At 40.5% G+C, this 19,207-nt stretch overlaps 2 protein-coding genes and 1 long non-coding RNA gene across 7 annotated transcripts in view; 1 reads left to right on the top strand and 2 right to left on the bottom strand.

Moving 5' to 3' along the window:
- The window catches only part of LOC139989526 (uncharacterized), a 119,977-nt gene extending 116,769 nt beyond the window's left edge, over window positions 1-3,208 (top strand). For 2 of the 3 annotated variants that reach the window (XR_011800355.1, XR_011800357.1), the window contains exon 3: window positions 2,182-3,208. This is a non-coding gene — a long non-coding RNA (uncharacterized lncRNA). The remainder of the gene's footprint in view (window positions 1-2,181) is intronic. The other variant, XR_011800356.1, reaches the window with a different exon arrangement.
- Window positions 1-9,421, bottom strand: part of LOC139989513 (uncharacterized) — a 36,592-nt gene extending 27,171 nt beyond the window's left edge. For all 3 annotated transcript variants that reach the window (XR_011800351.1, XR_011800352.1, XM_072007979.1), the window contains exon 1: window positions 9,246-9,421. Coding sequence is in view for 1 of the 3 variants with exons in the window: in XM_072007979.1 (XP_071864080.1) it covers window positions 9,246-9,248 (3 nt within the window). In the remaining 2 variants the exon portion in view is untranslated. The remainder of the gene's footprint in view (window positions 1-9,245) is intronic.
- The window catches only part of LOC139989517 (dipeptidase 1), a 233,425-nt gene that overhangs the window by 112,226 nt on the left and 101,992 nt on the right, over window positions 1-19,207 (bottom strand). The window lies entirely within an intron of this gene.

Raw genomic sequence — 19,207 nt, 5'->3', positions numbered from 1 at the left:
CAATTCTTTGTGCGTGTTGAGAATTATGGATCTTAATTGCCGAAATAAAAGTAAAGGAACACCAAGGTTACACTTAGAATTCATATTAAAGTAGTTTTAGATTTATTTAATAAACGATTTCCAGGATCTTCGTCGATAACATTCGCACGCGTCTCAGCACTCTCTTTGTCTCACCATCTTCCATACACTCATATTCACATACGTGTGTCACTACTACGCGGCCAATCTAGTCTACACATAAAATTATACATATCTCAATAGTACGTATTAACAATTTCCTAGCGTAAATGTTCATGAATCTGGTCACCGAATAAACATAGCAAATAAATATCGATTTAGTCACATTTAATCCGCACGATTATGCGCTTTCTTAATGAACTGCCACGATCTTTCAAAAACATCTCGTCTCGCGCGTGACAATAGAATTTTTCAATTTCTGACCAACTGCAAACGTTGTCGGCTGTCAAACGTATTCGCGGGATGAAAAGAAACGGTTGGGTAAATAAGAGTTCATTTTCTGGCGGGTGTTCCGCACGAAAACCGGGGATAGCTGGCGGCGGCGGTCGAGGCTTTCACGCAATATTGACGCAAGAGTGGTATAGAGGGGCGGCAAATACGTTTCGCGCGTTTATTCCGCGCTGGCGTATTTACATCGGGCCTAGATCGTCGTATCGGCGCCCTGTCAACGATATGAATTAATATTGATGTCGACGCCGGGCTGAAAGAGTTGCAGTTGCCGTTGAAAATAATCCCAGGGGTTGGCGAAAATTTCACTGGCAACCGGGCATTCGCGCAATAAAATCTCGCCCTTCATCGACGTATTAATCAAACTTGGTTGTCAGCGATGATCGATAAAATTATGGACGTCAGGTTGCTTGTAAAATTCGTAGAACAATTTAAAGAAAAGGTAACAGTTTAGCATCTTTCAGTGATCTTTCGTTAATTACCTGAATAGCTTCGCGGAATTTTTCTCTCGAACGATTCTTCGCTCTCTTCCAGTGAATTTTTAAACGAATTCCTTGAACGAATTTCTCGAAGCTGATTTTGCCCGAAGTCATTCGAGTCTTTGGAGAATGTTATAAGAGCCAGAGGAAATGTTAATGTAACTGTGTTATATTCAGCGAAGAATGGTATCGATTATTCCAACGAAGGTTCAACATTTTTTGTCTGTCTTTCATGAGAGATATAATATAGCGTAAGATGCTAACTAAATGAAATAGAATCTACCAAGACAATCCTCGTTTGAAGGTTAATAAAAATGCTTAGGTACGTTGTCACGTTTGATCCTATCGTCTGGAACCAAGTTTCTGAAATAATTTGTCGAAACGCGATTTTTGCAGACTATACAGCATTTTTTAAATAATCGATGGCTGTACAACAGGATGAACTAGACTCTGCACAATGGAGCTATTTGATCTGTACATCATGGTGACACAGTTTCTTCGTGACACCGTGATGGATTTTGAGAGTGAACTTTTGAATGTAATAGACTGTAATGTTTATGCATTTACGCGAAAAAATACACAAAATTGAGCCAAGATTGGACCAAGTACTAAAAAATATCCAAAGTAAAGTAATCGTTGTTACTTTATGCAGAGTGAAACAAATCTTCTCAATTTAAGCCCATCTCCCCATGTTTCTTTCTGTAAAACCGAATTTATATAAACAGTGGATCTCGTGTAACTCAACGATAGTAATAAGAAATAACTCGTGTGATAAGCGATAAGTTAATACCGCGCAAAGGCCAAAAGAAGCAACATATCCCATCATTAAGTTAAAGTTGAAATATACGAGACCCGTTACATAAACATCCATAGAAGTCACGCTGCATTCCGTTTTCCTAAGCTCGGTCCGTTGCAAAATTACTATCGTCTATGAAGCAATATCGACAGAAATATCGACAGTTCATAGAGTACCCGACCGATACGGTAACGTGCGTAATAATTAATCAGAAAATCCAACGTAGTCGTTATCGTCGAGTCGTTCTAATCCCGTTTGCCGTGCATGTTTTCCATACTGCGAATTAGCTGCGTGTTACGCGTTTAACCGCGTTAGGCGGGACACCCGCACGCGGAACCAGACAATTTATCGATACCACAATCGATATTTCCGTGCAGAGTGACGTCGGCTGAGCGCGAATCGACGAATAAAGAGAGGAAATCAATGGAATCTCTGTTCCAGGCGGCGATCAAACCTAGCTGGATTGGAAGCCATCGTTGATCGGCCAGACAATGGCGTTAGTCTCGCGAAGACGTCACGTAATTGCGGGGCTATTGTTATCGCCGATGAACCATGTCCACCGACTGGGGCAACGCCGAATTAACGTGACTCCGGAGGTAGTGCACGCAGCCAGTACCCGGTAAGTCCAATTAATTAAATCGGTAATTACGTTCTCAGACGAATATGGAAGGCGTGGTGGCAGTTGCCTCGAACACGACGTGCCATGTTTCTACTATACCACGTGCAACCAAGTACGGTAGGGCTTCGATCAACCAAGTTTTCCGGCACTGAGACACGTATCGCGAAACATCGACTGAAATTTAGAATTCGTCGCTAATTTGCGAATAACGGGATAATAGGTTAATCGAACCTACATTGTAATTCTATTCGCTAAAGATTTTCGATTTTCCACTTCTACGTACTCTCGTGGTACCAGCCACAATCACCATTAGGGACTTGTTTTTATTTAAAAGAGATAAGGATAAAGAAGAGAAGTAGGCAGAGCTCGGCGACTCTGCGGGAAACTTTCTAACTGAGAGCTAATAACATTGAATATTAATGAACCTTCTGGTTTTTTGCTTCCCTCGCGCGTCGCCCTCGCGTACCGCTGCTAATGAAGCAGGGTAAGGACGGAATAAGAGCATTGTAGCCCGCTCAACAATGACCCTCACGGTTCTTTCTCGTTGGGCGCCGAGAAGAAGACCGAAACTCTTTTATTCCTACTACAAATTCCATCAGACGGGTCAAGGAAAATCGGTAATCGCGACTAAACACATCGAAGTTTGAAGATGAGTTTGAAGGAGATGAAAAGTATAACACGTGCATGGATTAATACTGACAGAAATATAAATTACAAATTTTATCGATCTGCTATAATAAAAGTGAAAATGGATCTTACGAAATGCGATTCGCTCGGTTCAAATTGTTTTTCGTGGTTCGATGACGTTCGTTAAAGGCGATAATTATTTCGATCGCCGAATGGACAAGGATGGACGTTTCAGAGGCTGGAGATTTCATCGGTCAGGTCTATGAATATCGAAACATTTATTTGCCAAGCACAAATATGGATTTCCATCAAAGCGTTTGCGCTGGAAACTCGATCGGCTCTAATTACCGTCCCGCGCCATCTCTACGAGCAGTCTGCCCTGTTAAAATTAGAATCGAGAAACGGACGGATTACACGTGTCCCGATATTGAACCGATTCGATTCGTCGATGGCGATTAATTTGCTTAATCCCGGACAGATTAGCGGAGGAAGCTATCCGACAAGCAGTTTAGACGGCGCGATAATACCGCGTTGCAATCTTAATCGAAACGGCGTTGCTCGACTTCCCCTTTCGATGTGTACGGTTCGATATCTCTAAACAATTAATTGGATCCTGGCACCGTATCGGTGAATGAATCCGATTAGGCGACTGGAATTTTGCGGGAATTGCTTCGCGAATCGAGTACGGATCCTTCCGAGTTGAATGTCTCTGATCTTGAATGACAGATCACAGAGATAATCTGTAGGGGCTAATTTCAAAGGACAGTTCCTTGTTCCGTTTCTCAATTGCGACTTGCTTCTGAATTTTCAATAGTTGAGTATGTCACGCTTGTAAGTTACGTTCTTGGTTATTGCGATAATTTATAGATGAAGATTGAAATTAATGAAAGCAGAGAAATTCTTGTTATCGAATGGAAAACCATAAGAGGAATAATAAGCGCGTGTTTTGCTGAGTTTTCGATTTTAATGTCACTTTACGATGAGAAGAAGGAATATTAGTATAAAATAGGTAAAAGTGGAATAAAATGTGTAAAAATATATTTCGCAGAATTTTGTAGAAGCTAAGGGTATAACCGTTAGGACAAACAATATTTTAATATCATAATATCGCCGCAGTTTGAATTTCACTATTCTACCATACACTCGAATTTTTACCAAACTTTTTTTTACCAAACATTCCAATTTTCTACCGTATAACTGCGTCTGTGGCTACACGCGGATGATTGGAAAGCACACAGTTTCAGTCGGTTAAAAAATTAACGAACTTTCGGAGGAACTTTCCATTTGCGGGACGCGGACCTAATATCTCGCGGTCCGGCGATTGGTGGATCGGCCCAGCTCGAACATTAATTTAGATTAATCCGAGGCGGGAGTTGGCCAAGTAAAACTACAGGTGAAACTAGTTTAGCCACAGAGATCCCAAGAGAGCTTTGAAAACTAAGCGTCGCTCTGCCGCTTATTATATATGAGACGAGCCTTACCAATGTTTCGTTCATTCATACCGCGTCTTCATACATACGTCGATTGGATGTCGCGTCGCGTGAATGCACACCGCGAGAACCCGATTGAAACCTCGTGATTTTAGCAATATTAAGTTCGTAATTTTCGAATGAAATATACATCCGCGGAATGGAAGGACCCTTTATGAGGTAGAACGGAGCGTGTACGATTAATGGAACGGCGCGGTTGGATTAAAAGATTTTCGATCTCCAACTTCGACACGGTGGATCGATACTCGACGCTCATTAATTTATGATATACGTACAGACGAAAAGAATGTGACGTTTTTCGTAAGAGAAATGAATCGAAGATACGGTGTAAATTCCAAGAATGATTTCGATCAGTCGTTTGCCGGAATAAAGGATTCGTTTCTTCGAACTAAAACCATTACGATGATCAATAGTATGAAAAAGAAAATTCCAATACCTCGGAATAGTGGAAGGAAATTTATCGAGATTCGAAACTATATCTAGATCATGGAATCCCCATTTCTTCGCCGACTGTGTCATCCTCGTCGACTGTACGATCTTACTTCTGTTAGCTTTCTTTTTTCCATGCTCGGTCAATAACGTTTCGTGTTTCAAGCTCGGTCGTCTCAAGAAAACGCTCGCCTGTCTGCAATCCGCCCTGGCTTTCGTGAAATAACGTCGCTCGGTACATCCGGTGTTATTTGTCTTTCTACGCTCGGATGTTGCAATATCATGCAAGATCATAGTTAAGTGGGAACGAGGTCGCAGCCTCGTAGTATTCAATTTAGCGACATTCGTTTCGTCGGATTCCTGCCTAGGCCGAATTTACCTCGGCTGCAATCGTAACGTCATCGCGACTGTCTCGCGAGCGTAATCATGAAACATTCGGCTCGTTGGCGTTCGCGGAACATCGTCGACAAATAAAGCACGTGACGATGAATACGCGCTAGTTCGCTCTGATCGTTCCCTTCTCTCAACCATCTCAGACAACCTCGTAACATTTTACTTGGAAAATCATGAATATAGAGAAGAAAAGGGTAGTTTGCTTCTTAAAGATCTTGTTCGTTTAAACCTTTGCAGGCGTTTGTAACGTCGGATGCAATCTATCGACACTTTCGACATTGTTTACGTGGTTTCGAAGGAGAATAAGACGCTCCGTGTTTGATATCCTCCTCACGTCGTTGATCACGCGCAGAAACCGGTCACGGATTTGCGAAGGAAGAAAATCGCTCGACGGTAGACAAGTACGTTCTGAAGGGAATGATTACGTATTCCATCCTGTCGTCCTTGCTTCTCCATGCACCTTCCGTTCTCCCGATTCTTCGTTTCCTGTCGTAACCTCTCTCCATCCGCCGTCTTGTTTAACCAGCGACTGCTACTGGAACTGACTGTTTATATTGCTGTATCCCGCGAGCTACATTATAATAGCAATCATCGTTGACTCTTCTAATCAATGTCAATTCCGAGAATCACGTCTGATGCACGCAGGATCACGAAACTGATTTTATATCACTGAAAATCGCGTCGCGTCGTGCTCTATCGACGCTTTACTACTGCCACACTTTCACTCGACAATAGATGTTTCGCGTTGCTTAGCGCTTTCCTTTATTTACACGTTTGTACAATGTGAGTTTCGAAGTTAAGTTTGTCTCTTGCAAAACCCTGTTTGACAATTTTGACGATTTGTTGATGTTACACGACTGTTCGCGGAAAGACGCGATCGCAAGGAAACGCGTCAGCGAGAGGCGTAAATTCTCGCTACGATTCGTATAATCGACGCCGCGAATTAGTCGTTCCCCTGTTTCGGTTAAGATAACAGAGGTAGTTCAATGAATTTAACACTGTATTAATAGATTAATATAGTTTGTATATTTAACAATAACGAATATAATAATAAAAACGTCACAAATTATTTGTGTTATAGAAATTCGACCCGACTTTGTGATATCTCTCGATATATTCGTTAGACTTTGCGACTTTAATTTTATTCGTCAGACCTCTCGATGTATGCTGTTAGAATCTTCAAATGAGACTGATTGCTCTTCGATCATTTTTTTGTCTTCTCTGGGAGACCACTACGCTCGCCTATGATCACGTATGGCATATGCCACCTTCTTTGTGTGGATAAAATAACAGACCGAAATCGACGTTTCTGGAACTCGCTGCTTGGTGACAACTATGCACATTGTATATTTTCCGTCAGGCAGATAAGACGATCTGCCTACGACGCTGTAGTATCGCGAGCGATGGTTAGACATACGGCCTATAGTAAGCCTCGTGACGTAACAGTTGATGAATCTGAGATGCTATAGAAATTTGAGATCTGTTAAAAATCTGACCGTTTCACTGGTAAACGTGTTTGGTTGAGTAGCAGTTCGTTGACTGCGGTTTGTTTGATAATGTTGCTTGGTTCTGCTGCTGGTTGTATTTTTGATTAATCGATGTATCGACGAATTTAAAAAGGTGTAATTATGAGGATCACACGAGATACGAGTACCTATTGTACATATGTATCTAACTATGTTTTATATTTTGTAACCAGGATTCTGTTCGATTCATCGTTCTGCGATTTATAGCTCCCACTAACGTCATTGTAGCAGATAAGAAGGAACGGCGAATTTCTTTTGATAGTACGAGTTTAATCATCCTGGAGTTTGTTCGCCAACGTTTGGATAATGACAGACGTGCATCCGCAACTTTGAAAAGTTTGTGGAAGAACGGGAACACCCAGGCCGGTCCCGGGAACATAATTTATTTCTCAGCCTCTTATTAAAGAACAGAGGGTTATTAAGTTGGCCGAGAGAGAAGTTGCGGAAGCGGGAGATACGGCGATAATGGAAGGCTGGAAAGGAAAACGCGAGGAAATTATTTATCATACGCTTTTGGACGGATGGTGGCACTTAGTTTGGTAATTTGATCGTTATTGATCGTTCAAAATTCTTTTCGGTATAATAACGAAAAACGAGACACACAATTTGAAAATTAATCTACCAAGTAAATATATAATATATTCGGATATACAATTAAACACCTTTTGGTAGTAATTGCATTTCAAGTTTCAGTCTTGCTAGCAAAGAGATAAACAGGGATTCGCGATTCCTCCGGCAGCGGAGAACGTTTATCTCTCCCAGTTGTATTATAACTCGAGCGGGATATCGTGTTACCGTGTTGGCATTTTTAACAGAGCTGTGTTAATAGCACGGATCAAGTGGACTGGTCGGAATCTCATTAAATCCCCTAAGCGACCCACATTTCCTTTCCCTTTCGACAAAATTACTTTTGTCGCTAACTCGTCTCTTCCAAGCTTATCGCGGACGTTGATTTGCATAATCCAGATTCTTCTCCGGCCTACAGACTTCCATCGATTCCCATTTCGTTTTTCACACTATTTCTTTTTTCTTCCACTCGAACTTCCTCATTTTTTCCCAATTTTTAGCCATTTTCTCTTTGTAATCTTTCTACATTTTCTCTTCGCACGATATACACTACTGTCTGTACAAGTATCCGGACACTCTAGTCGAGAATTTGCTTGTTTGTTTAATTTTCTTTCGGTGTAGTATATATTACCTGCACCGAAAAATAGCGTTTACAAAAGCTTCCTGCTTTCATGCTGTTGGGTATCACTCGTCGCTCTACATATTTCATATCCTTCATGCTCATTCAGCTAAGTATATATTATAGATTCTGTTACAAGCGATGCTTACATTAGCATTTCTGCTCCTGTACTCTACTCTTGGTATAGTACTCGTGCTTTGTTGTAATACGTTGCTCCTCTAGTTACTTGCTCGCATACATACATATACCGAGTATTACAATTGAAATTTCGTAACGGAAGAATATAACGCGTTCCGAGTCGACCGCGTCTGTCCTGTGTCTGACAGCGTGTTGACCGTTTCTACTGTGCGCTCAAACCGTCCTTCTTTCTATTATACGTGAAATTAACTTGGTCCTGCACGTTACGTATACGTAGACGTAATCACTCATAAATATGCGGTCATTTTGGTTAACATGTAACAGCGGTATTTGAATTTGACTGGTGTTCAAATTTATGACGAATTAGTAATTAAAACCAGCATTTACCAGTTTATTACGAAACCTGTATAAATTTTAATTAATCGGTGAAATACATATACCAATGACATAGATGACTATTTAGTATGTACGCTACTATGTTTACCTACTTAGATATTAGTACTTGCGTTATCCTTCTATCAATTTACGAAAATCTTTCGTAAACAATTTTCTACTTCGCTGTGTATCAACTTTGGAACAAGAAAGAAAAATTTCCACTGTTAACCTCGCAACGTGTAGAGTCGACTTAGGACAAACGTTTTCCCGAGATTTCTAACTGTTGCAGAGTTCTATCAACGAAATCCAGGAAACAGTTTTCTCAGAAAATCGTTTTTCAACCTCCTCCTTAAACTCTCTTGCAATTCGCTTCCAGACAAGACAACGAACATATATTTTCCCTGAACAAAGTGCCGAAGGAATAGTCCGGTCGCCTTTCGTTTAAACGTTAACGGGTCGCTGTTGCATTGTGCGCGGCAATTGTCAGGGCTGCGAGGCCTGGAATGATTAAACAGCAACGGGGCTGTTTACCCGAGGTAAACGCCATCGCAACCCCGGCGTTCTTCTAAAGCTCTGGATCCACGATGCTCCGCGTTCACGCGGTCTCTTAGCGAAACTGAGCCACCGTCGATCTTCTTGCCGTCCCCTCCCCTCCATTGAAGCAGGCTTAGCGGGATCCTGTACTTGGAATATTAATTTCAACACGCTACACGCGAACATACCATCCGGAGCTATGCAGTTTTCCGTCGCTTAAACGAAGCCGTTATCCGCAATTTCCGGCGAATGTATGAATATTCCGGCGGTTGGTATTCTCTCGTGGTCGCATCCACGTCCAGACGATGCTCGTTCGCAAAATCCTTGCGCTCGGTTCTCGAACAAATCTCAGGTAAACACGTCTGTCGAAATCATCGTTATTTTTAAAAGTTATTCTTGAGAATTGTAGATCTTAATTGCCGAAATAAAAGTAAAGGAACACTAAGGTTATACTTACAATTCGTATTAGAATAGTTTTAGATTTATTTAATAAACGATTTCCAGGATCTTCGTCGATATACATTTGCACGCGTCTCAGCACTCTCTTTGTCTCATCATCTTCCATACCAGACTGTCAACGAAACATACGAAACATACGTGTGTCACTACTACGCGGTCAATCTAGTCTAGCACACAAAATTATACATATCTCGATAGTTATTTTTATAAATTTAATTTTTTCTAGCATCTGTGCACATACTCATACCAGATGGAAGGCGACATAACGAGACCATAATAAAATCGATGAAATTTACAACTTTCGATGATCGCGGTAATTAATAGGTGTCTAGAGCCTCGTTCAGCAGGATAAAACGTTAATTCTGAATCTGAAAAAAAGAATTGTTTCCTTGTAGAAGGGAGCAGTTATGACTTACTTCAAACTTGGAAAAAGTTAAGCTTAGTTGGAAACAAGTTACTACTGCTGCCTCATATTCTTCCAAAAATACGAGCAAAATATTCTACAAGCTTCAATTTTCACTTACGTTCAACTACCAACGGTGATGGAAATTGATTACGAGAAACTGATACAAGGCGTAGCGTTTTTCTCGCGATCTCGAACGGTACACCTTTATCCTCGAAGGCACGAAGCTTTTTCACGAACTTGTAGAGACCGAATTTTCGATCGACTGCGCGGAAACGCTCGCGGCACCTCGTCTGATCGTCTTCGAAGGAGAATCCAGAGACGAACACAGGTATCCCGGTCACGTAATTCGAAATTCTCGGTGGGCCAGGCTGTGAAATTTGTCGCGGCAGCCAGTTCGAATGTTTATTCAATTTTCGGGTGGGCCGTGTCACGAAGAATGCGAACACGCGCGGACGGACTGGACCGGGTCGAGTTTGCTCGAATTAACTCGATTTTAGATTCGATCGTGCTGCCTCAAAGGGTATGTTTCCTCTCATCACAAAGGCAAATGGCCACCGTATAAACTGCATGGTAGAACCGTATGGTCGACGCGCGTTCGTCTGTGGCATTCTTTTTAAACTGATGTAGAGATGTAAACTAGACGAATAGAATACGAATGAAATGTAATTTTCGTCGAGAGAAAGAGAGGCGTGCATACCTTCCGCGATCGTCGCGTAATTCCGACAAAGATGTTATCGCACGTTTCATTTAGACGACCAGAGGCGGCGACTGATATTAAATATGCCGGTGAGCGAGGGCAATTTGCACTAATGCGTTCCGCACGGGCGTAAACTCTTCTGCTCATCTCGGTCGTCCCTTTTTGCGTGTTTTACCGCTAAAATTAAACGCGTCAGCCAAGAACGAAAGATCGGCACAAGAGATCGTGACGTTGCTCTTGTTATTTTTCTCCTATTGCATTATGCGTCGTGCGAAACACCTTTGATAAATTATCAATTACACTTCCATCGCGCAGTTCGTAAATGTTAAGATAGCTTTTGGTTTCATGCAAGATAAGATAAATAATCTGAAATTATCAGAAAGCTAATAAAAAATGTACAATGTCATCTTACGTGCCCGATGTCATAGATTTCGAATTTTTGTCTGCAAATATGGATATGAGAGATGAGTATCTATATTAATAATTTGAGCAGGCTCTGGATATTTTCAGAGGCATTCAAGGTGAGCAAATTACCTGATCGATAGGTCGATAGGACGATAATAGACTTGTTTTGATAAAATAGTTTCTATGGACACGCCATCGTCTACGTATTTAATGTAAGAAACTAAAACAACTATGGAATTGTTTTCTGTATTGTCTTGATTTCTATACACGATTTTTTCATTATTGTATCATAAACCAATTTCTATCACGACATCGTGTAAATAACACGTCGATCTAACATCTGACCTATCGAACCATCGTTATTTGTTCGATTGATGTAATATCGGTGTTCCTGTTAGCGGTTCTCCAATTATTTTGAACAGTCTAACTTTAACTGTCAAGGATCATTCGCTAATTATAACGTAGTATTCACAATTACAAAAATTACATTTTTAAATGGAACTCTAATTCGACACTTAGAACGTAGACCAGCCATTTCATTAACAGTAGCTACCTTATGTTAATTATATCGTGGTGTTGTAATTAGGAAAGTGAGCTCCTTACTTGTGGTTCTAATTTGACAGGCAGGAACTACTGTACATCATACGGTTCATTAACAGTTTTCGCTCTGCTACTATGCACATGATACATAATATATTCCTCAAACTTAGATTTCTTGAATTGTTCGGTTCCATATTCCAGAATCTGGTATCCTATTCCATTCGCTGACAGGAGTTGGAGTACAGAAACGGAACAATTAATGATATGAAACATTCCTTGCAGTAGAATTCTCCAGTCACAGTGGAGCTCTTGCTTCGCGGAAATGATACACGATCCAACGAGGTTTATCGCGAATTCGACGACCCCGGTGTCTGGTGGCCACTTTGAAAACCGCGAACACTTGATTACCAAGGAAGTTTATTAGGAGCAATAACTCGTCGTTCTATTCTAATGGGATTCTATGCTCGTAGAATTACTTCGAAAACTGGGAAGAACATGTTGGAAAGACGAAACATTTATTTAAAAAAGTACTCGAATGTTAACAGTAATTTCTTATAAATATCTTGTTCGGAACTTTGAGTGGCCGTCCGTTTATGGCTCGGGCAGGCCCATTCCCTTCTTTGAGAAATTCCGAATTACCTGTCCTCCCCGAACTGTAATGGCTCAAAGGTCAGGGAAAAATCCCGAGACCCAACGGCTGGTGGAGAGAATCAGCAAGATAGAAGGTCAGTTCATCAACAGACATCGTAGCGTGCGGGTGAAATACTTAAATCGTCATCAGAACATCGTACCGTGAATACTTCACTCTCAACAAGATCTTACCACCGCCGTGTTCATAACATCAAACGTTACTTTTATACAAGTGCAAATAAAGCGCTAAATTACACTAAACTGAAGTCAATTTATTAAACCTACTCCACGTAGAGCGTCAAGTCATTCGGTGTACGCGATATCGACCGATCGGTTTGACCTGACCGGTTGCTCTTTAGTTGATAATTCGCAACATATAATATACTCTGAAATTTCACTCGCGTGGATAATTGACTATCCAAATATTATGATCCTTGCCTAAATCTTATCCTCTGTATTTTTTAGATTCCTTTAAAATTTTCTCAGTATGTAAACACGACGATCGTCTTTCATTACAGCGTCGATGGAATCTCGAAAAGTTTCGTACGATACGCACAATACGTTCGTAAATATCGTCTATGCTAAATGTTGGAATATTTTGGTGTCTCGTTTCTAGGATATTTACTTGGAAACAATTTCGATAAAACGATGAAGTAAATAGCTTCTTTAATTACGAAACAGCACGACTAAACGTATAGTTTTGAAATTGGAGGAAAGCAGCTTTGTGTTCGTTTTCGCAGACACTGTAGACAGAGCAGTTTATCCAAATGCAGACTTTCGCAATACCCATGTGCACTTGTCGGCTTTTCAGTTCTCCTGATAAATCTCCGACTCCTGGTAAATGCACGCTACTTATGTGTTGTTTGAGCTACCAATACCAGGGTAATTGAGAGTTATCGTAATTGAGCGTTAACTCAGGTGACTGCAAGAAATATACATCGCGCAAGTCTTACGATGCTCGCGTACTACAATACCATTTACCTCTATTGTTCTCTTCTCTTATTCTCCATATTCGTATTTCTTCAAGTTACATAGCTACGTATATATTTTAGTTATACATGTCACTTAAATGAGTAGGTTAACAAGAAACCAGTGCGTTTTATTTGTTCGATAGAAAACTGTAAAAGTATAATTAAAAAAGCTAGTAAACCCTTAAAATGTCAGTACAAATAAAGCGAAAAACCGATGGGATAGCTGTAAGGTAAAAATTCTCTTTGTAATGGCACCAATAGCAAAACGTTAGTTTACATTATAAAATTTTTAACTCTGAATAAAATAATGTTGAAAACTCTGATATTAAAATATACGTTTTATGTCATTGTGCATGCCGAGTTTTTTCAAATTTGTTGAAATAATTTGTTCCTGATAAAAATATGAAATAGCCAACAGTACATACAGATTGAATATTAAAGTACAAAATGTTTAAATAACTAATATCTACCTAAATATAATTTTCGTCTCGTATCATACAGACTATATATACGTGGAAGAATGACAAGGTTAATCACACGGTCTAGAGATACCGAGATCGCTAACGAGACAGTTCGTTTTTTTTTTCTACTTGTTCCTTGTTATCACGTCGAATAAACCCAGCTAGCGGGAACAACGAAAAATTTACGGCGTGGGCAAGATCAGGTCACCGTGAAACTACAACGGTGTTGACGAACCGTTTGCCTCCGAGAAATCCTCGCTGATCCTACAGCTTGGTTATCGCGTGGCTTAAAGGTAGCTCGCTAGGAGTACCTGGACCAGTTACTAAATCACTAGCCTCTCCGATCAGTGGACCGTACGTTGACAACTCGATCGAATCGATTCGCGTTACGTTATCAACCTAAGTTTTATCTAAGACACCGATTGGTACGCTACGCCAAGTCTTTAAGTACACATCTCAAAATTGATTATTATCTTTCACATTTATTTATCTTTCGACTCCTTAGAAAAGGAATGCAACGAGAAACAGTTGGACAACGTCGACTATTCTTTACGCTTCACGCGTATCAGTCTACGAACGTTCTCCGAAGACGATAGCAGTTGAGTCTTGTTCGCGAAGATTCGTAGAAAATCTGCAGGTTTTACGTAAGAAATGCAAGATCCAAATTGGTGTCCAAATTTCTTCCCATCCACGTATATAACGTTCGCGAAATTGGCAAACTTTCGATCCAGTAATCCCATGCTGAATCGCTGAGATCGAGCGATAGTAACGGGGCAGGGTTTCTACGCAACGAACGAAAACAACAATTTTAGAACCGGTCTCGTCCGAATCTGGCTCCGTTTTCAATTATTGGCCAACGGCAAGAAGCAAGATTCACCGGTGGAAACGCGGATTTCAATGGGTTTTCGGCGACGATTCTGCGTATGATTTTACAGTGGATGGAGGATAATGAAACGCTGAGGGCATAGCTCGGGGAACGTTTAATATCCTGTCGGGGCGAGCTCGAGCTCATCAGCGATCCACTTCGAGCACGATTAATTCTCGCGTCGATAACGATGTTATTTTTGTCGCTAAAGCCGTCGGTCAACCAACGAGATCTCGATGGAAACGCGATTATCTCGTCGGCGATTTTGTGCCACCGTCACTCTATTCCGGATGTCGTTTTCGTTAATTGAACGCGTTTCGCCGCCTCTGATCCGTAGATAATCACTCTTATTAACGTCCAATCGAAAGATGGCCGAAGATTTCTGGTCGTGTTTAAGATACACAAATTTCCGTTATAATCGAGATAATTTTCCTTCGGGTAAAACAAATTTCGGATATTCCTTCTAGCGAAAAGACAGATGTCAAACTTCGCCAATTATCGTGCGAATCTGAAGTTCGATATAGAGACTGGCTTCTTAACGATCGATAACAGAAGAATGGAGATCCAACTAAATAGGGAGGAATACGAATATGCAAGCAGAGATTCGTGTAACGTGAAAACTTTATACAATAGCTTATTCCATAGAAGTTTTAAGCCAGCAGACTGCAGTTCGGACGACCAGAATTAATATACGAATTTACTACTTCTGTTCTTCGTCTTCCATGCAATGAGAAACTTCTCTGAACTTTTTGTATATTACGAGACACCATTAGGTTTTAACGTACTAACGGAAGAATGATAAAATATCTTGTATTTTTGGCCCAACAATAAAAGTGCTCCGAACAAGCCGATTATAGGATTGTTTGGGTCAGCGAGTCGATATCAGGTAATAGTTAATAAAATAAACGACTAAATGTCTTCGACAAATAAAATAATATACACGCGTTATTGAATTATCATAATTACAACTAAAAATATTAACATCGAATAAGCTTCCTTCCCTTCCACAAGTACAAGTTACGTCTTCTACATAAGACTTTCTATACAGAAAATTACAGCCTTTGAGCTGTGAATATAAGTACAAGCTGTACTATCTAAAATCTATTTTCAAATATAAATCGTTCAAAAGTCGTTCATAATCAATCTTGACAAATTCTTAGGAAAATTACCGACCTCGATTCAAACATCCTTTCTGTTGAAGTGGTCACCATTTCTAAGAAAACTCTACGTCTGGTCTTTTTAGTTTTTTCGAGCACTGAAGCCATCGACAAAAGACTAGGACGAAGGCAGACCATAAACAGTAGACAGGCGACGATGGCTTCAGGCTTTCAGTCATAGGATAACACTGCTAGTGTCGCGTAATTTTTAAAGTGATTGCAAAAGATTCAGAAAAAAAATGGAGTTTATTTGTCACAGTTAGGTTTTTTATTACAAAAGATCACAAGAAGAACTGTTCGAACCTGTCTCGTACCATCAAGGAAGAAAGCTCGGTGTGGGTGTGCCCTTTCGAACTCAGAACGTGGATTCGTCGTTCACACTTTTCGGTAGAAAAGTGAGGGTAATGATCCGCGATGCCCATTGGTTAATAAATGAAGTTGTAAAGACAAAAAAAAAAAAACCAGATATGGGTATCCTTGTTCATGGGAAAAGTCTGTTACCTCGCCAGACACCCGCTTTCTCCGTAATAGGTAAGAGCGTGCAACAAACATAAGGACCATCTGTAAACCGAAAATGTTTATGCGAAGAGAAATGAAACTGAACAGATTCGATTTATGGTATCTCCTTAGGCCTGTTGCGGGTCAGTGTAACAATGGGTAGGTCTTGGCGCCCAGACTATGAGGAATCTCGCAAGGACCATCGCATCTTGAAATTTGATCCGTGACAATGGCTTCAGGCTTTCAGTCATAGGATAACACTGCTAGCGTGCGGATTTGGATCAGCTCAATTATATTCCGACTTGTATTTAAAATATAATTTAAAATATATTTTCTACCTTACAATTTATCCACGCGTTCCTTTGTTCACACATCTAATAACCTCAACACTTTCTAATTCACATAAACCCTGCCTTTACTCTATTTTTAATGATCACAAAAGGAAAAAGTAGCTCTGGATCTTATCGTTTTAATAAGTTTTGCAATTCTAGTTGATATTTAAATCCAAATCTTGAATTCTCTGTCGAATGCAATGTCTCTTGCCACTAAGGGATTGTGGAATCTCGCGACAGAAGGGACAGGTCTCGGTGCCTCATCAATGTTTCATCGCGCTGGGAGCGGCTCGCAGCTATTTGCCGAGTAAAAGGGAACGCGAAGCTGGTATTCTGTAATACGGTAATCGCGGTGCCCGGCACGTACGCGGTGTGATAAAGAAAACGACAGAATGCGCCGTGTCAGCGTGAGCACTTTCAGGCTACACACAATAAGCAGCGAACCCCCGTTGCGTTTCTAGCGAAAGCACGATCTTGGGAAAGGACCTTGATTCACCAGGTATCTGCCGTATCTGTTGTATATACAATTTTCCTGTATCTTGGAATTTCTTGCAAGTGGTGCTACGACATAGAGACTGGATTGCTAATCTGCGAATCGTCACCGTCTAAAGGTTTACGTAGTATTTTTTTAAGGAATTATTACGGTTATTTGTAGCTCAAGATAGTTAAGATACGGAAAAGATACAATGTATCGACGAGCGTGTCACGTAAAATAAAAAAGAGATATCGAAAACGAAAAATAGAAGATAAAAAGAAAGAATTTATTTCTTAGCACTTGGTTTCACACTAGCTACAATTCACTTCTGAACTCCAGACGCGACTTTTCCAGACTGAAGCTCTTACAACTGCTTGACTTTCGGCGGAATCCGATTCTTTATCTTTGTCATCCCTCAATATCTCTACTATCCACGCGTTTGTTAGGCGTTCCCAAACATTCGGCGGAAGGACCGTTGGGATATTAAGGGTTCATTAGGCATTTCGCTTCGGCGGGACATACATTGTCGCCGAGTTCCGCCATATCTTTATTTCCGTCATCAGCCCATCGGTTCCGAAGCGCGGCCTGGTCCCCGATGCGGACTGAGATGTGGTTGATGTTACACGAGCGTAATGGGGTTCGACTCCCAGAGAAGACAAAGAAATGATCGAAGGGCGATCAGTCTCATTTGAAGATTCTAACGGCATACATCGAGAGATCTGACGAATAAAGTCGCTAAGTCTAACGAATATATCGAGAGATATCACAAAGCCGAGTCGAATTTCTGTAAACATTAACTGTATTTACCGTTAAATAATTTGATGTTTTTTATTATATTCATCATTGTTAAATATACAAGCTATATTAACCCTGTTAATTCAGTGTTAAATTCATTGAACTGCCTCTGTTATCATAACCGAAACAGGGGAAAGACTAATTCGCGGCGTCGATTATACGAATCGTAGCGAGAATTTACGCCTCTCGCTGACGCGCCTCTCCGCGAATGATCGTAACAGATACGACAAGCTCGTTTTTACTGATTTTTCGACCTTGAAGTTACTCGATGTCTAAAGGGAAGTATTTCAATCATTTTTTGATACCGACGTCGGGGATGTTTCTCGAAGTGAAATACGACGTAGTGCATGCGAAATCAGCAACAGTTTAAGTCGTCGTTTCGCTGTTTTCGAATTTGTTTGAAAAGCATAAAGATTCGAATTCTGCAATTTTAACCCTTTATCGTGAGAACGAGTTGGTTCTCTTTTTAAATGTCAATGTGAGAAGATTCAACGAATTCCAATAAAACTTTCTACACTGGCAAGTTAATTTTGTAACATTGAAAGTTACAAGCACATTTTTCTATTAGCAATTTCTCCTCGAAAATCCGATCGAGATTCAAAAAAGTTTCGGTGAAACTTTTCCTATCGTCTGCGAAGATAAAATCAGAACGCCTTATTAATTCTGTCGCGGGTTGATTGTCTTCTTGACTTTCGTTCGTTTCAATCAACAAAGTTCGGAATGCTAATGTCCCCTTTAAAGAAATTCGAGTAGTTTGCGTGCTAGGTAACACCCCAATCAGCGTCGTTTGCATGCACAAGAATCATAAAAGCGTCGCGATTGCTGTAATTCTCGCAGTTCGTCGTGTTCTTGGCGTCTCGTTTCACAGCGTCATCGTCATCGTCATCGTCCGCCCTCAGACTGTCTCGTCGTCGCGTTGCCTTAGGCTGTCTTTTCTTTCCGATTCTTCGTTGAAACCGTTCGCTAGCTCGTCGCTAGTTTTCTACGAGTCGCTATTGTTAACTACAGTCTGGAGCACGTTAGAAATTTCTATTAAACAAGAGAACGTTTCATCAAACAATCTAGCAAAATATTGGTGGTGACGAGTCAAAGTCGAAACAGAATTTACTCGGCTGTTACGCTTGTCAACGCTAAACACGTTCATTTTGAATAACCACCCCTTCGAAAGCTACTTAATTTTCCATCCTCCCAGCCTCTATCCTCATTCGGTTTGCCACTAACCGTACACGGTTCAAATATTTGCCGTAAACTATCCCAAATGATTAGCGCCGGGCTAACTTAACTATGTCGTTAAAGTATTAGGTTGTCCGAAAGGTTTCTTTAGTTATTTAATTTCTTTAGTTAAATAATAGACGCACAATGTCTTTTGTTTTATATTAATTTATTGAATTATGCACGAATATAATAATAGAAATAGAACGAAATACATCATACCTAATTCAATAAAATAATATAAAAC

Source organism: Bombus fervidus, chromosome 7 (genome assembly GCF_041682495.2).
Source record: "Bombus fervidus isolate BK054 chromosome 7, iyBomFerv1, whole genome shotgun sequence".
Classification (NCBI taxonomy): Eukaryota; Metazoa; Arthropoda; class Insecta; order Hymenoptera; family Apidae; genus Bombus; species Bombus fervidus.
The sequence above is the reverse complement of the archived record's forward strand: the minus strand, read 5'-3'. Positions and strand labels throughout refer to the sequence as shown.